Raw genomic sequence first — 19,745 nt, forward strand, 5'->3', positions numbered from 1 at the left:
GATGGACATCTAGGCTGATTCCATAATTTGGCTACTGTGAACTGTGCTGCTATAGACATGGGTATGCATGCTATAGTATACTGACTTTAATTCTTTAGGATAAATACTGAGGAGTATTTATCCTTAGATAGAGCTAAGTTACATGGAGGTTCCATTCCTAGTCTTTTCAAGAACCTCCATACTGATTTCTGTGGTGGTACTAATTCACAATCCTACCAATAGTATAAAGTTTTTCTTTTTCTCTCCAGCCTCTCCAGCATCTGTTATTGTTTGTATTCTTGTTGGTTGCCATTCTGACTGGAGTGAGATGAAATCTCAGTGTAGTTTTGTCTTGCATTTCTCTAAAGGCTAACAATGTTGAACACCTTTACATTTATTTGTTGTCCACCCTCTGGTGGAGGGTTTGGATTTTCTCAATATAGAATCATATCATCAGCAATGACCGCTCATTTGACTTTTCCTTTTCCTAGTCATATCCTTTTGATTTCCTTTCCTTGCCTGATCACTCTGATTAATGTTTCAAGGACTATATTGAATAGGAGTGGTGAGAGTGCACAGTCTTGTCTTTTTCCTGATTTTAAAGGAAATGCTTTTTGTTTTTCTCTATTTAGTATGATTTTGGCTTTGGGTTTGTCATGAATAGCCTTTACTATGTTGAGGTAAGTTTCTTCAATCCCTGGCTTCTCCATTTTTTTGTAACATGAATGGGTGTTGAATTTTATCAAAGGTCTTTTCTACATCTATTGAAATGATCATATAATTTTTGTCCTTAATTTTATTTAAGTAGTGAATTACATCTATTGATTTGGATATGTTGAATGAAACTTGCATCCCTGGAATGAAACCCATTTGATCATGCAGTATTATCTTTTTGATGTTTTTGAATAGTTTACTAACATCTTATTGAGAAGTTTTTATCTATGTTCATTAGGGATATTGGTCTATAGTTTTCTTTCCTTGATGTGTCTTTGTCTGGTTTTGGTATCAGGTTTATACTGGTTTTATAAAATGTATATGGGTATATTTCCCCCCCTTTTCAATTTCATGGAATTATTTAAGAAAGAATGGTATTAGTTCTTTTAGATCTTCTGTAAAGTTCTGGTAGAACTCAGCTGAGAATCCAATAGGTCCTGGGCTTTTTTTTTTTAAAGACTTTAAATTGCTCTTTCTATTTTGTAATTTGACATTGCTCTGTTTAGATTTCCTATATCTTCTAAATTCAATTTGGGCAGGTCATATGTTTCTAGAATTTTGTCAACATCTTCCAGATTTTCTAGTTTATTGGACTATGAATTTTCAAAATAGATTCTGATAATCCTCTGGATTTCAGAAGGGTCTGTGTGATATTTCCTTTTTCATCTTGTTGATATGAGTCTTCTTTTTCTCTTTGTTAGTTTGGCTAAAGATTTGTCAATCTTATTTACCTTTTCAAATACAAAGATCTTTGTTGCATTGATCCTGTGTATTGTTTTCTTATTCTCAATTTCACTGATTTTGGCTCTGATCTTAATTATTTTCGGGTTTTTACTCAATAAACACTTCCTGGTTATTGCTCAATATTTTAGTTCTGTACATTTTAAATTGGACATTACTATCATCTTAAATAGGCAAAGTCTTTGCTGCTTTACCTATATGTTTATCAATTTATTTTCTTTGCTCACTATCCTTTCTTGTATCTCATATCTTTTTGTGGATTCATTTTTCTTCTTCCACTCACTTTTTAAAAATCACAACTGTATTTCAATCCATCAGGAAACAACTTGGTTAACCATTAAGACTACCTCCATTGCTAGCGTCTTGGTCTGAGCTTCCCACATAGTACATGGATTGCTGCAAATGCCACCTTACTGGTCTCACTGATCTACTTTTGTCTCACTGTAGTCTATACTGAACCCAAAAGTAGATTTTTTAAAAAGTTAGGATCTCTGGACTTCAAGTACTCTTCCCTCAATAACATTTCTGCCTTACAATAACAACAGTGACAACAAGAACAGATAGTCTTTACCAAACAAATTTGCTATATGCTACCAGATTTCTAAGTACTGTATATATATATTATTTATATTACTGTATTTTGTGTTCACAGTTATTTCTTATATTGTTGAATAAACTATGAATTAGAGAGACTATGTACTAGCAGAGGATCACACTGTTAATATGACATGCATCTGGGGTTTCTTTCTTCTTCTTTTTTTTTTTTCCCCAAATTCTAAATTCATGTTCATGATCCAGAGTTATGGAGACTCCTGTGTTTCCCTTAACTTGTTCTCAGTGAGAATTGTTCCCTTGCTGCACATGGGCCCTCGAACACAAGTTGTCTGCTTTTTTTTTTTCCCCCTTGCTCCTATGACACATCCACATTGTTTTATGTCCTTGTAAACTGGCTATTCAGTAGGAAATGGTTGCCCATTATATGTAGAAATCCAGTAGCAGAGGTCAGCTGCATTCAGTCTTATTTACTTATAATTTCCAATCTAATTGGACATTTCCTCACCATAAGTAGCTTTAAGCTTAATTGCTACATGATTATTTGCTGTGTAAGCACTATCTAAGGAATCAGTAGAGAATTGAAATTGATTGCTTCATAGGCACTTTGTATATATTGACTGTCTTTCTCTTTTTTTCCATTGTCAAAGTTGTAGCATAGCCAATCTCAGATTTCTTTTGCTGCTTAAGACAAGTCAGTGAAGTCAATAGCAGGCTTTATTGCCCTTTCATTCTTGGTGACAATAACAGAATGCTTGAATCACATGCCTAGATTCTCCTCCAGCAAAGAGCAGGGGTTATTTAGAGCTCCAAGTATCAACAACAACAACAAAAAACAAGACTTTTAAATAGAAGTTACAAAGACAATATATTAAAGGTTAATAATTATTTTAAATGTCACTATTTGTGGGGAGGAAATAATCAAATCAAAAGCAAGTAAATGCTTTCTGGTGATTGACAATGGCAAATGAAAAAAGAAAACATTATTCTGATGTTTGGTAATTTTAAGAGGTTTGATACATACCATATCCTACAATTCCAAGTACACCAAATGCAAATATCCAGAAGAGGAATCCAGCTATGAATTTGAGGAGTATCAGAAATGTCCAACTAAGGATCATGGCAGTACATAGGCCTCTAGAGGGAAAAACCCACAATAAACATGGCAGTCAATGTGCTGCAAATAACATAATAAAAATATCAATACAAGACCCATTTCTATTCAAAATAATGCTTAGAATATTTTATTTTACCTGACTAAAGAAACATTTATAATGATAAAAAGTATAAGCAACCTCGGTTTACCTAGGCACAAAGATGCTCATATAGGAAAATTAGGGACTTTATATATGAGCATCTTTGCATGTCAAGATAAACCAAAGCACAGTATCAATCATCAGTCTAGGAAAAATACAATTCCTCCAACCTACAATTTGACCTGTCTGCCACAGTTGTTATGTCCTATTTTTTTTTTCGCTTCACAACTACTTTCCTAGGTGGTAAATTACAAAATATATGCATGGTGGATTGTGCTACTCTCTCTACCTGGTGATTAATGGAAAACTTCTACAACATGGATGTCTAGAATAGACTTGAACTAGAAAGACAAGAAATATAACTGACTACCTAGTTCCTGAGCTCATAATTTTGTGGTTGTTATCACTATAACATAATTATCTTGAATAATTTGTTGTGCCTTGACATCACCAGACAGCTATCCCAAGTCCCCTGTGAATTGTGGGCCACTGGTAAGTCTTCAGCATCTCCTAGGCCATGTAGCCTTATCATGAAGGACTATTTTCTATTTTAATTTCTTCCTTGAGTTTGACTGAGCTATTGGAGAGGCTTCTATTAGAATCTGGGTTCAGATTATAAAGGAGTCCCTGGGGTAATTCCTCAAAGGGAATTCATTAAGATTGTAAGCTGGCTGACTCTTTCATTTAGAACTGACATCTCTGGTGCTATCTGCAAGTTTTCAATCATAGCAACAGAAAAACCCTGGTACATTGGTCCAATTCATGGTCTCAAATGTTAAATTAAAAAAAATCTTAATAATTACTGTTGCTGAATAGAGCACAGCACAGCATCAAGATTGCCTTTTCAGATAAACACATTGCAGTCTGTGTTTAATTTCAAAAGACATTCCCTCTTAGAATCATAGGTGCTTAAATATTCAATACAATTGAAGGATTATTCTATAGCATAGTCCAAGGGGAACAATCAAAAAAAGACCAGGGGGTGGTGAGAAAGCTACTTTTTATGTGTTTTAAATTCTTTCATAAAAATTCTAACAAAATAAACTAAGTCTCAGCCTATTACTACTTTGGCTGTTTATTAATTAAACAGATGAGAGCAGCAGAAAAACTGAAAGTAAAGGCAGGTGCTGATTTCATAGTGGTTAAGAGCGGTACCCAGGTACACAGAGTTTCAGTGTGTGTCTAGGTGAGGTGGACTGAGAGTCTATGGTAATGTACACTTGTTTAGATGAGAGTAGAAAAGCCAAATGAATAAAAAACACAGAAAGTGACAGTAGAGTCTGACAGCAGGGAAACCAGTTCAAGTATTGATAGCATAAACTACAACGTCTGCTATGGAGATGTATCGTAACACACTGAAAATTATTATTGGAATTGTTGAAGACAAAGCATTGAAATGAGCAAATCTCACAAAATACTGTAGTATTATAGCTCTAAAATTACTCAGTAATATTTAATACAATTTTAACTTTATCAAGCCCCATACACTTAAATATATTGTACCTATCTTGTCCCCCCCTCCCCAAGTATTTTTATAACTGTTTGGCAAGCCCACATATTTTGTGAATCTACCGCATTCCAAGAACTGTTGTGAGGAGATAGAAAACTAAACATAAGTTGGGTATGATTACCATTATAAAGAGTAGACAGTTCATCAGAGGAAAAAAGCCAGGTAGATAAAATACCTAGTGGTAGGTGCTTTGTAGAAGAAAAGTGGATACTTGTATGTCAAGGAATGCATGTGTGCTTGCATGTGCACTCAAAATGGGTGTGAGGAAAATAGAGGGGAACAATTAAAACAATTAATTGACCTAGGGAAGATAAGAAAGGTTTCACAAGTGACACTAAAACTGGTTTTAAAGAATGACGTGGAGCTATTCAGGACTCAGACAAGAATATGGCAGGAAAGAAACAAAAGGGGAAAAATGTGTTGAATGGTCTGGGGATAGGCACATTATTTGACATATTAAAAATATGTGGTTAATTAAGGAACAAGGATGGAGATGACACTGAGAAACTTAGTGAACCAATCATTTCTGGAATATAAATCTTAAACTTGAAAATTAAAAATCCCCTCTTCCATATGTTTTTTCAGCTTCTCATAAATTACAATGCCTCTGATGATGAGGATGATAATTATTATGTGGAAAGGAAATGTTAGAAAAAATAAGAATAATACTTTGGAGGTCAAGGTAGGGACAAATGAGAAAAAATAACCAGAGAAATAACACCACACACACTATACCATGATGAGCAGCACACAAGTATCATAGACATAGAAGTCCTACAGGTACTGCTGCAGCTGAGTGCTTGAATGAGCAGTGTAGAATGTAAAATTTATATTTTTATAACTTTCCGCTAACAGTGGGAATATTTCTTTACCCCATTTCACCCTACTGGAAAAAAATGGTACTAAAAGATCTAAGTCAACCTTGTAGAATAAGGAATTTGAAGAATCAGTCTATAAAAGAAATCAGAAAGGGGCTGGAGAAGAAGCATCTATGTGTCTACACTTACAGGAGGATCCAATACCACGTCACTGCGTAGTCCTCAAACACTTTTGATCCAATTGCCCTTGCATCAAGGAGTTTACTGACAGCACTGAATTCAAAGAAGGAAAAATTAATAATTTTTTGGTCAATGTTAAACAGAAATGTTTTTATGATAAAAGGGATTTTTCAAGTTGCTGTTCAAAACATGTTTTTAGAAACCACATATCAGCAGTGACTCTTTTTCTAGCCACATGAAATACCATTTTAGTAAACCTGCAAAGTTGGGAAAACTTCAAAGGTGGATAAGCTTGCCAAAGAGGCCACAGCTGCACACACAGAGAACATGGCTTTTGAGAACAATGCACAGATTCTTCTCTAGTGTATCCAATATATATATTGAGTATATATGCCATCAATACTACAGAAACCTCACTGTAAGAAATAAATTTAAATAAGATCAGTTTGTAATTTATAAAATTCATAGAGTCAAGAATGAATATCATCTTTAGTTCTCCTTCGTATCATCTGACAGCACTGTAGCAGTAAGGCATGATGGAGCACACCCCTAAAAGTGCACAAATCCTTAGAGTCCAATCTGGTTAATAATCAAGGTGAATACACTCTTATAATACAACACTGTCGGCCCTTTCCATGTGACCCAATTGTAATGCCTCCCTCTTTCCCCGAAGTCACCACTACTCTGACTCTTGTGATAATAATTTTCCAGTTGTTTTTTTCATTTAACACTTTTATTATCAATTAATGGGGGAAATTTAATTTAGTTCTGCTTCTTTTTTCATTTAATATCAATGAAATCATACTTCTATTATTATTTTATGAGTTCTTTCACATAACTCTTTCTGAAATTCACCTATGTTGCTATTCTAAAAATGCAGGAGCTGTACTATCATGCCTTTATACTACTTGCTAATGTCTTTCAAGAAAGAGAAATAACAATTTTAGAATACCTCAAGTTTTCAGGATTAATTTTACAACTGAGGTATGCAATGACACTCTGTACATGTTATGTTTTACACACATTGAAGTGTGTGAATATGTGTATCCAGGGAAATATAATTATGTGTGTAGTCAAAAGAAACAGTTAATTTACTGCATTATAGTTAGCGTGTAGAAACTTGATATAGTGCCAATACATTTCCTTATGTCACATTTCTACCCCTATTCACAATGAAAGATTTGACCATTTTGAAAAACATCATTGTTCTAATTCATTCTGTTTTCTCCTTTTATCTACATGCCTTTCTTAATGAACACATATCAAGTTCTCCAATCTAAAGTGACATGTATATGTATATTTCACAATAACAATTCTTTTCCTAAAACCCCTAACCTTACAGGAGCTTTAATATTGGATACAACAACAGGATGCATCAACATTGAAAATGGAAATGTAACAAACATACTTTGAAGCCTCCCTGAGTTCTAGTACATTTCTTGTTTTTCCACTTCCATCTTCATACAGCATCTTATTTCCTACCGTTAAAGAGCCATTTTTGGTTGAGAAGTCAGGCAAACACCTCTGGAGAACTGTAAAAGTAAATTAAAATTATGGTAATCATTTTTCTATTTCTGTCATGATGTCCTTCTTTCTTAAACTTTATTATTTATAATCAAATTCTTACTAGGTATTTAAATGGCTCAATATAGATAGCTAATTGCTTTTTACTTGATAATTTGAAGATTTTCTGGTAGTTCTAAAGCTGAAATAGAAAGCAAATATGATCACAATCTGAAGCTATGTTCTAAATCTTTTGGCAATTTTATACATGGTAAATATTATTTTTTACTTAGTGTATTCACCAAATTGCCACAAATAAGATACATAACACTGGTACATATCACTTTAATAGAAAAGTTGCATTCATTTGTATGACTAAATGAGAATAGGCTTGCTATTTTAAAAAAAATCTTGGATATTCCTTGAATGAAGTTATGAAAACTGGAGATTAGTGAATAATTCCTTGGGAAATAAGAATTGAATTATATAGACTAGTAAAAGAACAGAAATTTTGTTTGTGAATTCTTAATAATTTTTCTCCCTTCCAGATTTTTTATTTACACAGTATTTGGAGGGAGTAGAAACGGAAATTCTGAAGCTATCCAAAGAAGTTCACATTTTGTAGACTAGTATAACTTCTGAGTATTAAATTGCTGTTTGATCTCCTATATTCTTAATTTGATTAAATAGAATCCTTTCTTCTTTACATTATCTATTAAACTATTTTAAGACCAGTTTTAAATGAAGAGTTAAGAGGAATCAAAAATGGATCGTTTTCACAATTTTTAAGAAGCATTGCCAATTTGCATACATGGCTTAAAATAAAATATTAAAGCACTCAGTTCAGAGAAAGAAATATGTTACCATAAAGCCTTTCCTGACTTTCCTGGCTCTCTTTTTCACCCACCTCCAACTTCTTTAGCTCTTATAATATGGCTGATTCTTCCAGTACCATTCCTATTTTTTCTCTTGCTCTTCACTCAGCTGCTTCACTTGCTCTCAGTCCAATCAGATTTCTGCCCTGCCATGGAAATTGTCCTCCCAGAGACCCCCATGACCTCATCCCACTAGACTTGTTACCCAGAGTAGTGCCTGGCACTAGTAGAACTTGGCCAATATTTGAATGAGCTAACTTTTCTGAGCCTTTGACATGGTAGACACCGCCGCCTTTGTGAAGCTCTTTTCTTGTTTACATGGAGCACGTCTCTCCTACACTATCCTTCTTTTGGTGCATTCTATCCTTTTCTACTCCCTACATATGAGTGTTCCCATCCTTGTTTCTTTCTCCTTTAAAAAATTTTTTAGACGTTGAGGAACCTTTATTTTATTCATTTATTTATATGCAGTGCTGAGAAGCAAACCCAGTGCCTCACACATTGCCAGGCAGGTGCTCTGTCACTGAGCCACAACCCCAGCCCTGTTTCTTTCTCTTAATAGTATTTATTTCCTTTTATAAAATCTTTAATGGGTAAACTTTATTAGTGGCATAGTATCCCATTGAGTCCTGGAATGGTTAATTTGAATCATCAACTTCATTGGATTAAGATATTGCAAGGATTAAGAGGCTTATGGGTGTGACAGTGAGGGTGTGTTTAGGAATGATTGGCATGTGGGTCAGCCAACTGAAATGGAGACCCTCTCCAAGCATGGGAAGCACTGTCCAATAGGATGATGGCTTGTATGGAATAAAAATTGGAAGAACAAGGAAGCAGCCCCAAGAGGTTGTTGGATCCTCTTAGGTTTCCGGACTCTGGTTTCTTCACTCTTCATATAGAACTCTGCCAGGGATTCTCCAGACTATGGAGAGTCTCATACTAGGTTAGCACCGGTGATCCCTCTTGTTCTGGGGCTTCAGCATCTTGGACTGTGCAGCTACTGGTTCTGCCAGCTCTCCAGCCTGCAGATGGCCGCTGTGGACTATCCAGCTCCTGGTCGTGTTAGCCAACCTAATAAGTTCCCTTTCTATAATTATACTTTCTTTTTGGTCCTGTTCCTCTAGAGAACCCTGACTAATACAAGTCCTACGCTTGATCTGCTGTTAAGAGGAGTACAAGTTGATTGCAATGTTTTTTTAATCTCTCCCTCACTAGGCTGTGAGAGGCTGTGCCTTACTCATTTTGTATCCCCGATGTACATTTTATATTCTGAAATTTAATCTAATGCTACTTGTAAGGGCAGGGATGTGTCTCATATACTGTATCTTACATGACCAATGATTTATTTTCATAACATTTTTAACACTGTTCTTGGCTACAGACAGCTGTTGCTTAGGGCATCTTGGTGAGGGAGGTTGCTTGCAGGACCTTCATCTTTGCTTCAGGGTCTTTAGTAACCCAGAGAAAAGTCACAGAGCAATAAAGACATGTGCTTGGTGGAAGCTTCTTCAGTGTACTTGACTTTCTGCTTAAGCTGATGACTATTACCTTTCTTCTGTTATTTTATGTTTTGATGATTAAATTATAAAAAGAGATATGAAAATTATTTACATGATGAAAGATCTCAGAACTTTAGTGGAATGGGAGCTTCACATGATATTATTTTGACAGTGATTTAATTCAGTTTACCTACTTTCCAGGAATGTCACCATCTCAAATAAGAAATAAACCTCACCATTTAGAAGGACTGCAGTGCATCCCTATTCTAAGAGAAACACTCTATCTCCAACTTTCATGCTAACTGGCTGAATCTCTCCACTTTTCTTTTAGAGCCTGATCCCACAGCTACCACTGTTGCTTGCCTTACAACCCCCTTGAGATTCTTCTGGAAGCATTTGCCTCCTTAGGTTAGAGTTTTGACTGCACTCTTTTCAATCCATGCTTGGTTTGAAAAGAAGCTTGGCAAATGTTTGTCCTGCTGGACTCCCACCACCACAGTTCTGACTGCTAGTGCGTTACCCCCTGCAAGGAGATCTTCAGTGTGGTCCTCTGGGTGCATGAAAAGTTTCACCTATTTTAAAAGCTGTATATACTAATTGTTGAGAAGTGCATAAATACAAAAAAAAAAAAAAAAGAAAAAGAGAAAAATGCCCATACTTTTGCCACCCCAAACAACCCTTTAATATTTGGTGTATTTCTTTCTGATCTTTTTCTTTGAACAGATTTTCTTCATTTTTTTGTTCATGCTTGTCACTAAAGTGTATATAATAATTTGCATTTTTCACATCATAGCATATATGTTCATGTTATTGTAATATTTATATTTAATAATTCTAACATTTCTTTTAATGAATGCATCATGATTTATTTAAAATTTCTCTTGTACTTGGATATTTTAATGTTTGTCCCCCCTCTTTTTTCTGATTACTTTGAATAAACACTGTAATAGACATCTGTAAATTTTTATTTTTTGGTAGCTAGGATTATATCTTTAAGAAAGGAAAATAAGTGGTTATTTTTCCCTAAACAGAGTATCACTTTAAGTAAAGATTAAAACTTTAAAGAAATAAAATGTAGACTCATTCAGGAGACATAAATATTTCTAATATAAAATCATAAAGACAAGTATCTGCCTTGCTCCCTCCCCAAGGCAATTCTGAACAAACTTTCTGGTTGAATCCAGGTATGTGTGTTATGGGTATGCATGCTTGTAGAATTCCACATAATCAATCAGATTGGCTTTTAAAAGTCAATTTTCAATCTTTTCCATGTGTTTATGTAGCAACACCCCACAGCCCAGAGCGCCAATGAAACACCTCTGGCTAGAGTCAGAAGGATGGGCTTTACCTCAGACTTCTTAATGAACTCTGGGACCCTGGGCCAGACATAGGAACATTCCTGATCTTAATTTCATCAACTGTGAAACATGGAAACTTAATTAAATTACTTCTTGGTAGAATCTATGTTTCCAAGGTAAAATTATTGATACTTACAAGGTTTGCTTGGAAAAATTGCTGCGGGGCAGTCATCATCCAATAAGATTTCTGAGATGGGCTGAAACAAAGGAAGAGTGAATTAAGTTGTCAGAAGTCATGTGAGGACTACTTTTATTCTCCATATAAAAGTTTTATTCCTTCCAAATGTAACTCCATAAATCTCATTGTTCCAAATTACTTCCTCCCAATAATAATAACTATAAGATCATCACACATAAATTATTGTTTGACAAGCTCTTTTAAATGCCCTAACCATGGTTCAATCAAATCAACAGTAATACAACCAGACCCTCTAAAACCAAAGCACACCTGTGAGGGTGTGTGTCTTTGTTTTAGCTATGTCCGGGTGTCTAATACATCACACCACCACTCCCACACCCCGAAAAAGAGCATCTTCTCTACTGTAAAAGTCACTAATATATATATATATATATATATATATATATATATATATATATATATATATATATTTTTTTTTTAGAAAGAGTGAGAGAGACAGAGAGAGAGAGATAATTTTTTTTAATATTTATTTTTTAGTTTTCGGCGGACACAACATCTTTGTTTGTATGTGGTGCTGAGGATCAAACCCGGGCCACACGCATGCCAGGCGAGCGCGCTACCGCTTGAGCCACATCTCCAGCCCAAAAGTCACTAATATTATTTAACATAATTAGGCTTTAGAAATCCCTTATAAATCTCAAACCTAGATAGGTTTCTTTTATTGTCATTTAATGAGTATTTATCAAACTAGTCTTGGAAGTAAAATTTGTATTTTTAAGTTACTATGGGGCTCCATCACACATAAATGAAATGGTGATTGCAAATTACATTAAATCCTAACTCTTCACAGCAAAAATTTCCATCCAGGTAGAGAATTTGCTGGTGCCAGAAAAAAGTTGAAGATAACTTACCAGACTTAACAGCCTGTCTTAACACTCCAAGTCTGCACAATAATACTCTATAAATGGGGTGTGTGTTCATGAGTATACATATGCATTTGTGTTTTAATGGAATGGTGCCTTTAGTAATCATTTCTTAGATGTAGGGGCTTGTCCAGTAACAGATGATCATATTACACTTGAGACTGAGACAAAAGTTAAATTCTTCTCTAGTTGTAACCTTAAACACACATACCTTTTCAGGTTCAGCAGTAGGCTGGCAGAATTGACTGTAGTATAACCAATTACTATTATTTCCTTTGTACGAAATTTGTATTTCCACGTAGGTTAAAAATTTTTCTGGGCACTTGGAGACACAGATCTATGAAGAATAGGAAAATAATGATGGCAACTGAAATGAGAATAAATCAGGAAGTATCCATAAGGTGAGACTTGTGAATTGTCCACCAGAATAAAGAGCAAAGCACTGTTTTCTATCAGAAGGATGTAAACCAATTTCTAGTCTTATTGTAAAAAAATTAAATTCCAAATACAGAGTTATCAAGCTCTACTCCTTCCTCTCCAATGTTGATGCTATGTTAAAACAATCAGGTACTATACAGTGATGGGCTTATTGTTAGCTTTTGATTTTAAGATAAATATAGATTCATAGGTAGTTTTAAGGAATAGATTCCACATACTCTTTACTTGTTTCCCCCCTAATGGTAAGAGTTTACATACATATAACAAAATATTACAATGAAGAAATTTATATTGTTACAGTCCACTAAACTTATTTAGATTGCACTAGTTTTATATTCACTCATTTGTGTGTGTCTGCATGGGGATGTAGTTCTGTAAAATTTATCACATGTGTATATTTATGTGACCATTACTATAAGATGATGATGGCCTTTTTTTTTCAATACTAGGATACAACTCAGGGGTGCTCTCCCATGGAGCTACATTCCCAAGCCTTTACAGAATTTTTTTGAGATAGGATTTTGCTAAATTTCAGAGGTTGGCCTCAAACTTGCAATCCTCCAACTTTAGACTTTTAAATTGCTGGGATTACAGGAATGCACCACTTTATGCCTAGAAATGATGGATTTTTAAATAAAACTTTAAAAATGATTTTATGAATTAGAGCTAAGAGTATAAAATCAAGATTAATTTTGCTGTATACTTTATGCATATGCAGAGTGAGAATCTTGTGTCCTTTTCTAAATATGAATAAGATGGTAGTTCAAAATGTTCTGAATGTTGATAACTTATGCCATTACAATAATTAGTGACAGTGAATTATCAAAACATAATCAGAGTTTTATCCCATAAGAAATGAACAATTATTTAGGGCTACTTGCCACAATCAATCATTATTATAGTCTTTTCCCAACACCATGTAGACATGGGCAGAGAGGTCGTTCATGTAATCATTTTATATTAATGAACTTGGGGTACTATCAGTGCCAAACCAAATCACTCATTCATGGAGCCACCAGGAAGTGACTGCAATTCAATTAGTAATTCCACAAAAAGAAAGAATTACTGTTGGTTTTGCTTTTGTTTATAATTAAAAAAAGAAAGAAAGATCATAGTAAGCCATCTGAGCTACAGTCAACCATTAAACATCTCTACTAATTCAGTTTCTTCTTGTGAACTCCTCCTTTGCCCTGACTTGCACCATCTCCACATTGTACTTTGGTAATTATTCTCATGGGCTGACCCCTATAGGCAGTTAGGCAAAAATACTGCTGCTGAGCTGACATCTTTCTTCCTTCTTTTGGGTCATGTTTCTGCTATACACAAGGGTATTTAGTGCTGACTTCACAGCTGTTACTAGGCTAACTAAGTGGACTCCTCAAATCTCAAGTGAACATCGTCTTGTTACAGCAGCAATCTAATACCTTCTAGAAGTTTTGACAAGGTAAACAGCCCATTCCTCCACACTCACACCTCCATATATATTTTCTCTTTCATAGTCTCTCTCCCTCTCCCCCCCACCTCTGTCACACACACACACACACACACACACACGCGCGCGCACTTATATACCTCTTCTTATAGTTTGGATGTAGAATGTCCCCCAAAGGCTCATGTGTTGGCTTGGTACCCAGTGCAGTGATATTCAGAGGTGGGGCTTTTGAGAAATAATTGGATCATCAGCACTCTAGTGTCACCAATAGATTAATCCATTGATGGATTCATAACTGAATGGGTTATGGGATGTTGTAGAAATTATAGGAGGTAGGATTCTACTTGAAGGGAGTGGATCATTGGGGGTATGTTCTGGGGGACTCTATCTCATTCCTGACCCCTCACCTGCTTTTCTCTCTCTCACCCTTCCTGGCTGCCATGAGGTGAGCAACTTTGCTATGCTATGTCCTCCCTGCCCTGATGGTCTGCCTCACCACAGGCCCAGAATCAACAGACCCAAGTGTCTATGAACTGAAACCTGTGAAACCATAAGTCAAAATAAACCTTTCTTCCTTTAATTTGTTTTTCTTGTTTTTTTTTTTTTTTTTCACAGCAATGGAAAACTGACTAACACACTTCTGGAGAAAATATTAGAGATGTCACAGGTACCCTTCTAAAAAAGCTGAAGAACTATATAGGTGTGTTCACACCATCCAACCTGTCCACATTTTTTGGAAGAAGATTAAGGTTATCATCAATGCAAATATCAAAAGTTCACTCTGATTGCAGTTAATCTGAATAAATTAACATATTAGGAGATATTTCCCAGGCTTGATTATTTACTTAAAAGATGTTGAAAGATAACTGAACTAGTTCCCCTGTTGGATGCATTTCAGTGGATTTATAAAAGTGAGCATTTAAAAAGCTAATGCTTTCGTAGGCTTTAAATGATGGTAGGAACTACTGAGTTGGGATCATGACAATTTCGGCTCTTACAAATACACACACCATGTGTACTACACATAAAAGTGCTGTGAATGCAACACAGAAAAGAAAGTAATTAAAATGGTAAAATGTGGTTTGTTAAAGAGAATCACATCAGATTTCATTCCAGACACAAATGAGCTCTTAAAAAAAACCAACACAGCAACTGCTCTTTACTCTTTCTTCTATCAGACCAATTTGTTCACTTCAAATAGGGTGCTGATTAGTAGCAATCAACATATAATTAGCCAAAAATGAAGGTCACATTGAGGTTGGGTATCCTAATTGATCTCAGTCTGTCCTTTAAATGCCTGTGGCACATGTCTGGACCACGCTGGCAGTTATCAAAAACTTAATGCATAAAAATATGGCTCAGATCAGTACCACGGCCTGGCAAACTAAGTGCAGGGCTGCATTATCAGCATCTAAAACATATCCTGACTCAATTCTGATTCTCTGTATACCACAAAGGGCACTTCAAGTGTAGTTCTTTGCCCCTATTTTTATATCTCCAATTAATATATGCTAAACACTCTAAATAAATTAGAATGTGGTCATTGGGAGGGTGCATTGCATTGGAGATTAAAACACTATATTTGTTATGAAGAAAAGATGATTTAGTAAATAGTTTATGAAAAATAATAAATAAGCATAATGTGTACTACTTTTTGTTTTCTCATATTAGTGACAGATTTGTATAATGTGGTAGAAAAGTCTTTAACTGAAAGTAGGAAGATATTAATTCACTCATTTATTAATTTATTCATTCCATAAATATTGACTTGTCACCTATGCTGAGACTGTTCCAGGAATTGGGGAGTCAGAAGCGAACAAAACAAATGAGAACTTTGCTCTCAAGCAGTTTGCCTTCTGGTAGGGAGAGATGTATAACAAATAAAAAATAAGCAAATGTTTGTTATAAGATAGGACTAAATGCTATGGGAAAAAAGGATAGAAAAGAGGCTAGATGGGAAAGGATGGCTGGGTGAGATTCCAATCTTAAATAGGTAGGTCTTTCTAAGAAAGTAACATTTGCTTTGCATTTGTAACATTTGACATGAATCAAGCCTTAGAGTCTGGAGGAAGAGGATGGGAGGGAATGAAAATGGTAAAATCAAAGGCTCAGAGGCAGAAGCTTTCTGGGTCCTTTAAAGAACAACAGATGGTCAGTGTGACCTGAGTGTGGCGAGCAAAAGGAGTATCAGAGATGTGTGCTCAGAGAATTGGTCAGACCAAAAAGGATACATAAAATTTATTGGAGCATTTAGGCAAAGAAGAGACATCATCTTACTTTCATTTGAACAGTTCACATTGGTTGCTGGTTTGGAAAGAGACTATAGAAGAGCAGGTCCACACAAGGACAGAGTCAGAAAGACCACTCGGGAGATCACTGAACTGATTTTAGAAAAGAGATGATGGTTCCCTGAGAAAGGGAAGAGGTGGTGGCAAGTAGTTTTGTCCAGAGTAGATTCAGAAGGATGACCAAAGGAATTAACAGACAGTTCAAGCATGGGTATGTGAGAGAGGTATCAAGGATGATTCCATGGAATTCGGTACTAATGTTAATTGAAAGAGAAAAGACTTTTGGGGGTAGGGGAGAAATTTAGGGATGAAGTCAGAGATTAGTAATTCAGTTTTAGACACTTAAAAATTTGTCAACTATACCTGTAAAGACACTACACAGGTGGTTGAATATAAAGCAGATTTTTTTTTCAGATACAAATTAGAAAGGGAAGCCTAGAAGGTGGTGTTAATTCCATGATACTAGATGAGATCACCAAGAGTAAATGCAAAATTAGAAGAGGAAGTTTGGTAAGGAAAGAAACTCCAATGTTTAGGAGATGTCGGAAAGATGAAGAGAAAACAGTACAGGAGACTGATAGGAAACAACCACAGAGCTGAGAGAAAATACAGAAGAATCTGTGCCCCCCAAATAAAATGAAGATGGTATTGTACTGAAGAGAGATTAAACACTTCTACCAGATCAAGTAAATGTGGATTGAGAAATGACTTTTGGTCTAATAATAGGTATATCAATAGGTATAATTTTCAAATTAGGAATTGAAGTAGGGATAAAACCCTGGATGAGACTGAAAGAAAAGGATTTAGATCCCCGAATATAGACCATCTTTTGAAAAAAAAAAAAAAAGAGGCACAGAGATGTGGAGCAGTAGCTAAGAAGGTATATGTGATCAAAAAGATTATTTTAAGATGTAAGGAAGAGCAACATGGTTGGATATTGATGGGGAATGATTTAGTAGAGAAGGAAAAATGATAATGAATAAAAATAGGATATTTCTGAAATTATATAATCCAGGATGTGAGACAGGATGAGATCTCATGCACAAAAGGAGGGACTGTCACAAGAAGCACAGGCAGTTTCTCCCACAGAGAAGAAAAGGAAGGATGAGTATATGATATGAATGAAGGCACATAGGCAAGTGGAGGTCAGAGCAGAACTCTTTCAAACTGTCTCCTGAATGTACTTTCTCATCAAAGCAGGAAGCAAAATCAGGCATGGAGGCTGGGAAGGTTTTGAGGTTGGAGGTAAAAGAGAAAGGTATAAAATTGTTTTCTAGGGAAGCAAGCTAATGAACAGACAGGGGTCTAGAGCAGGGTTGTGGAACAGCAGTAAATACCCACTTGAGGTTAGGTCCTAAATTTAAAGGATTGTTGTGCTCTTTTCCAAGAACATGCATAGGAATAGGCAGAAAATCACATTTAACCAGAAATGAGATTTACTACATTGAAGTGAGAGAGGGCAAAGGAGTTGAGAGTATGTATAAAGTTGCAACTTTTAATAAGGTATGCAGGAATCTAAGTCAGGTAGAGAGGGAGATGAAAAATCAGGGAAATGAGGCACACTTTGAAGGGGGGTAAGGATCAGTGGTTTGTACTTCCCAGTGAGGAAGAAGAATCACTAAATTGGGAATATTATAAATTGAGAGGACCAGACAGTAGGATGCTTGAAATTGAGATTGTAAAGAGTGGTGATTATTGTTACTGACAAGGTCAAATATTTGACCTTGAACTTGGGGGCTTAAATAGAGGTGGTCACAGAACTAAGATACCAACATCCTAAGTGGCAGAAATAAAATTTCAAAAATCTTTAAGGGAAATGAGTAAGCAAAGAAAGTGGATCTATAAACTAGCTCTAGGAAAGATCTTTGGGTACTATTACTGGTACATGGAAGCAAGAAAAAGCACATCTGTCAGAAGTCTACTAAGCTTTGAGATTGATGAAATTCCAAATAAATTATAAGCTAGCTTAGAAAAGCCTGCATCTGTCGAAATATTCTTTGAGGCACTAAACATACACAACAGAAGTTGAGCTTCAAAGCTATATGACTGTCTGGAGGGCTTTGTCTCCGGTGCTCAGCAAGGGTGGGGCATGGAGCTAATGGACAGGAAATAGCCTCCGAGGTGGCTCAGCAAAAGACCGTATAAGGAATGGATGAGGAAGAGCCTCTCATGGAGCATAATTCAGGTCAGAGAAAGGACTGCTTCCCATCATCTTGCACCAGGGACTATTGTGTGTTTATCACTTCTCCCTTTCTGAATGGGAGTTTATATTCTAATTTTCCTACACATTCCCCATTGTACATTTAGTGTCAAGATCTGATGGAGAGAACCATCCATCACCCATAGCACCTGGAATGCCAGGACTTTAAGTAATGAAAGCACATGGGACTCCGGATTCTTCTTTCAGAAGAAGAAGGGTATTCTGGGAGCCAGAGGAGTAGACTATGGAAGACACAATCAACTGTCCATTGAGGTTTGTGACTCTTGTTCCATGGAACAAGTTCATTTCTGAACTACCATTGCTTGATTCCTTCCTCCTTGCATCTAGGGATGACCATACCTAATTTATCTCTATGGCATATGAGTAAAATTGCAATGTGTAACTCTTCTGATCCATGGCTTCTTAGAATGGGGTTGTTAAGGGGGCATGGTGGCACACATCTGTAATCCCAGCTGTTCAGGAGACTGAGTCAGGAGGATTGCAAGTTCAAAGCCAGCCTCAACAAGGTCCTATGCAACTTAATGAGATTTTGTCTCAAAATAAATAAATAAAATGGGCTGGGTGTGTGGCTCAGCATTTAAGCCCCTCTAGGTTTAATCCCCGTTAAAAAAGAAAAAGTGAAAAACAAGAGTAGGGGTGCTTTATTCATTCTTACTATCTCCTTCTGGCAGCTGGATACAGGTGATAAAGAGGACTTAAAGGATGGCAAAGTCATTGGACAGCAGGAGTTTGGAGGAGAGTAGTCCACTGACCACAGACACCTGCCTTGTGCTCTTATGTGGTCAAAGGAGAACATTATGGTGTTAAGTCACTGAAAAACTAGTTAGTTACAGAAGCTAGCCTTCTCTTCCTAATATGACAATGGTCATGAGAAAAATATATCCACTTTATTTGTAAAAGTAGGTGGTTGGATAAGATAATCATTAGGATTCCTTAGTGAGTCTAAATTTTAAATCTCCGTTTAGTTTTGGTTTTCTATGAACAAACATGAGATCTTACTTATGTTTTCCCACCACACTTACACAGAACTCAAATGAAATCTCTGAATTATCTCATCCAAAAATGCTCAGAATTTATAACACCTCCAGTCTCATCTTTTCCCTTACCTGTGTGGTAGGGCACTGTAGGCCAAACAGAATGGAAGGCTTGGCACATCTTAACAGGTTAAAGTAAAACAAAATGGTCTTGTTCCTGTTAAAAAAAAAAAGAAAGAAAGCAACATAAAATAATCTTTTTAGTAACCATGGGAATGTTCCATAACATTTCAGATCCCAATACTTTTAACATGTGACCTTTTAAAATTGGCTTAATTTTCTCTA

At 35.8% G+C, this 19,745-nt stretch overlaps 1 protein-coding gene across 1 annotated transcript in view; it reads right to left on the minus strand.

Annotated features, from left to right (window-relative positions):
• The window catches only part of Slc44a5 (solute carrier family 44 member 5), a 104,648-nt gene that overhangs the window by 20,552 nt on the left and 64,351 nt on the right, over window positions 1–19,745 (minus strand). The window contains exons 4-9 of the mRNA XM_071618608.1: window positions 19,533–19,617; window positions 12,259–12,384; window positions 11,122–11,182; window positions 7,159–7,282; window positions 5,760–5,843; window positions 3,011–3,123 (exon numbers count right to left, since the gene is read on the minus strand). Of these exons, the coding sequence (XP_071474709.1) occupies window positions 3,011–3,123; window positions 5,760–5,843; window positions 7,159–7,282; window positions 11,122–11,182; window positions 12,259–12,384; window positions 19,533–19,617 (593 nt within the window). The remainder of the gene's footprint in view (window positions 1–3,010; window positions 3,124–5,759; window positions 5,844–7,158; window positions 7,283–11,121; window positions 11,183–12,258; window positions 12,385–19,532; window positions 19,618–19,745) is intronic.

The sequence above is a fragment of the Marmota flaviventris genome, chromosome 10, assembly GCF_047511675.1.
Source record: "Marmota flaviventris isolate mMarFla1 chromosome 10, mMarFla1.hap1, whole genome shotgun sequence".
Classification (NCBI taxonomy): Eukaryota; Metazoa; Chordata; class Mammalia; order Rodentia; family Sciuridae; genus Marmota; species Marmota flaviventris.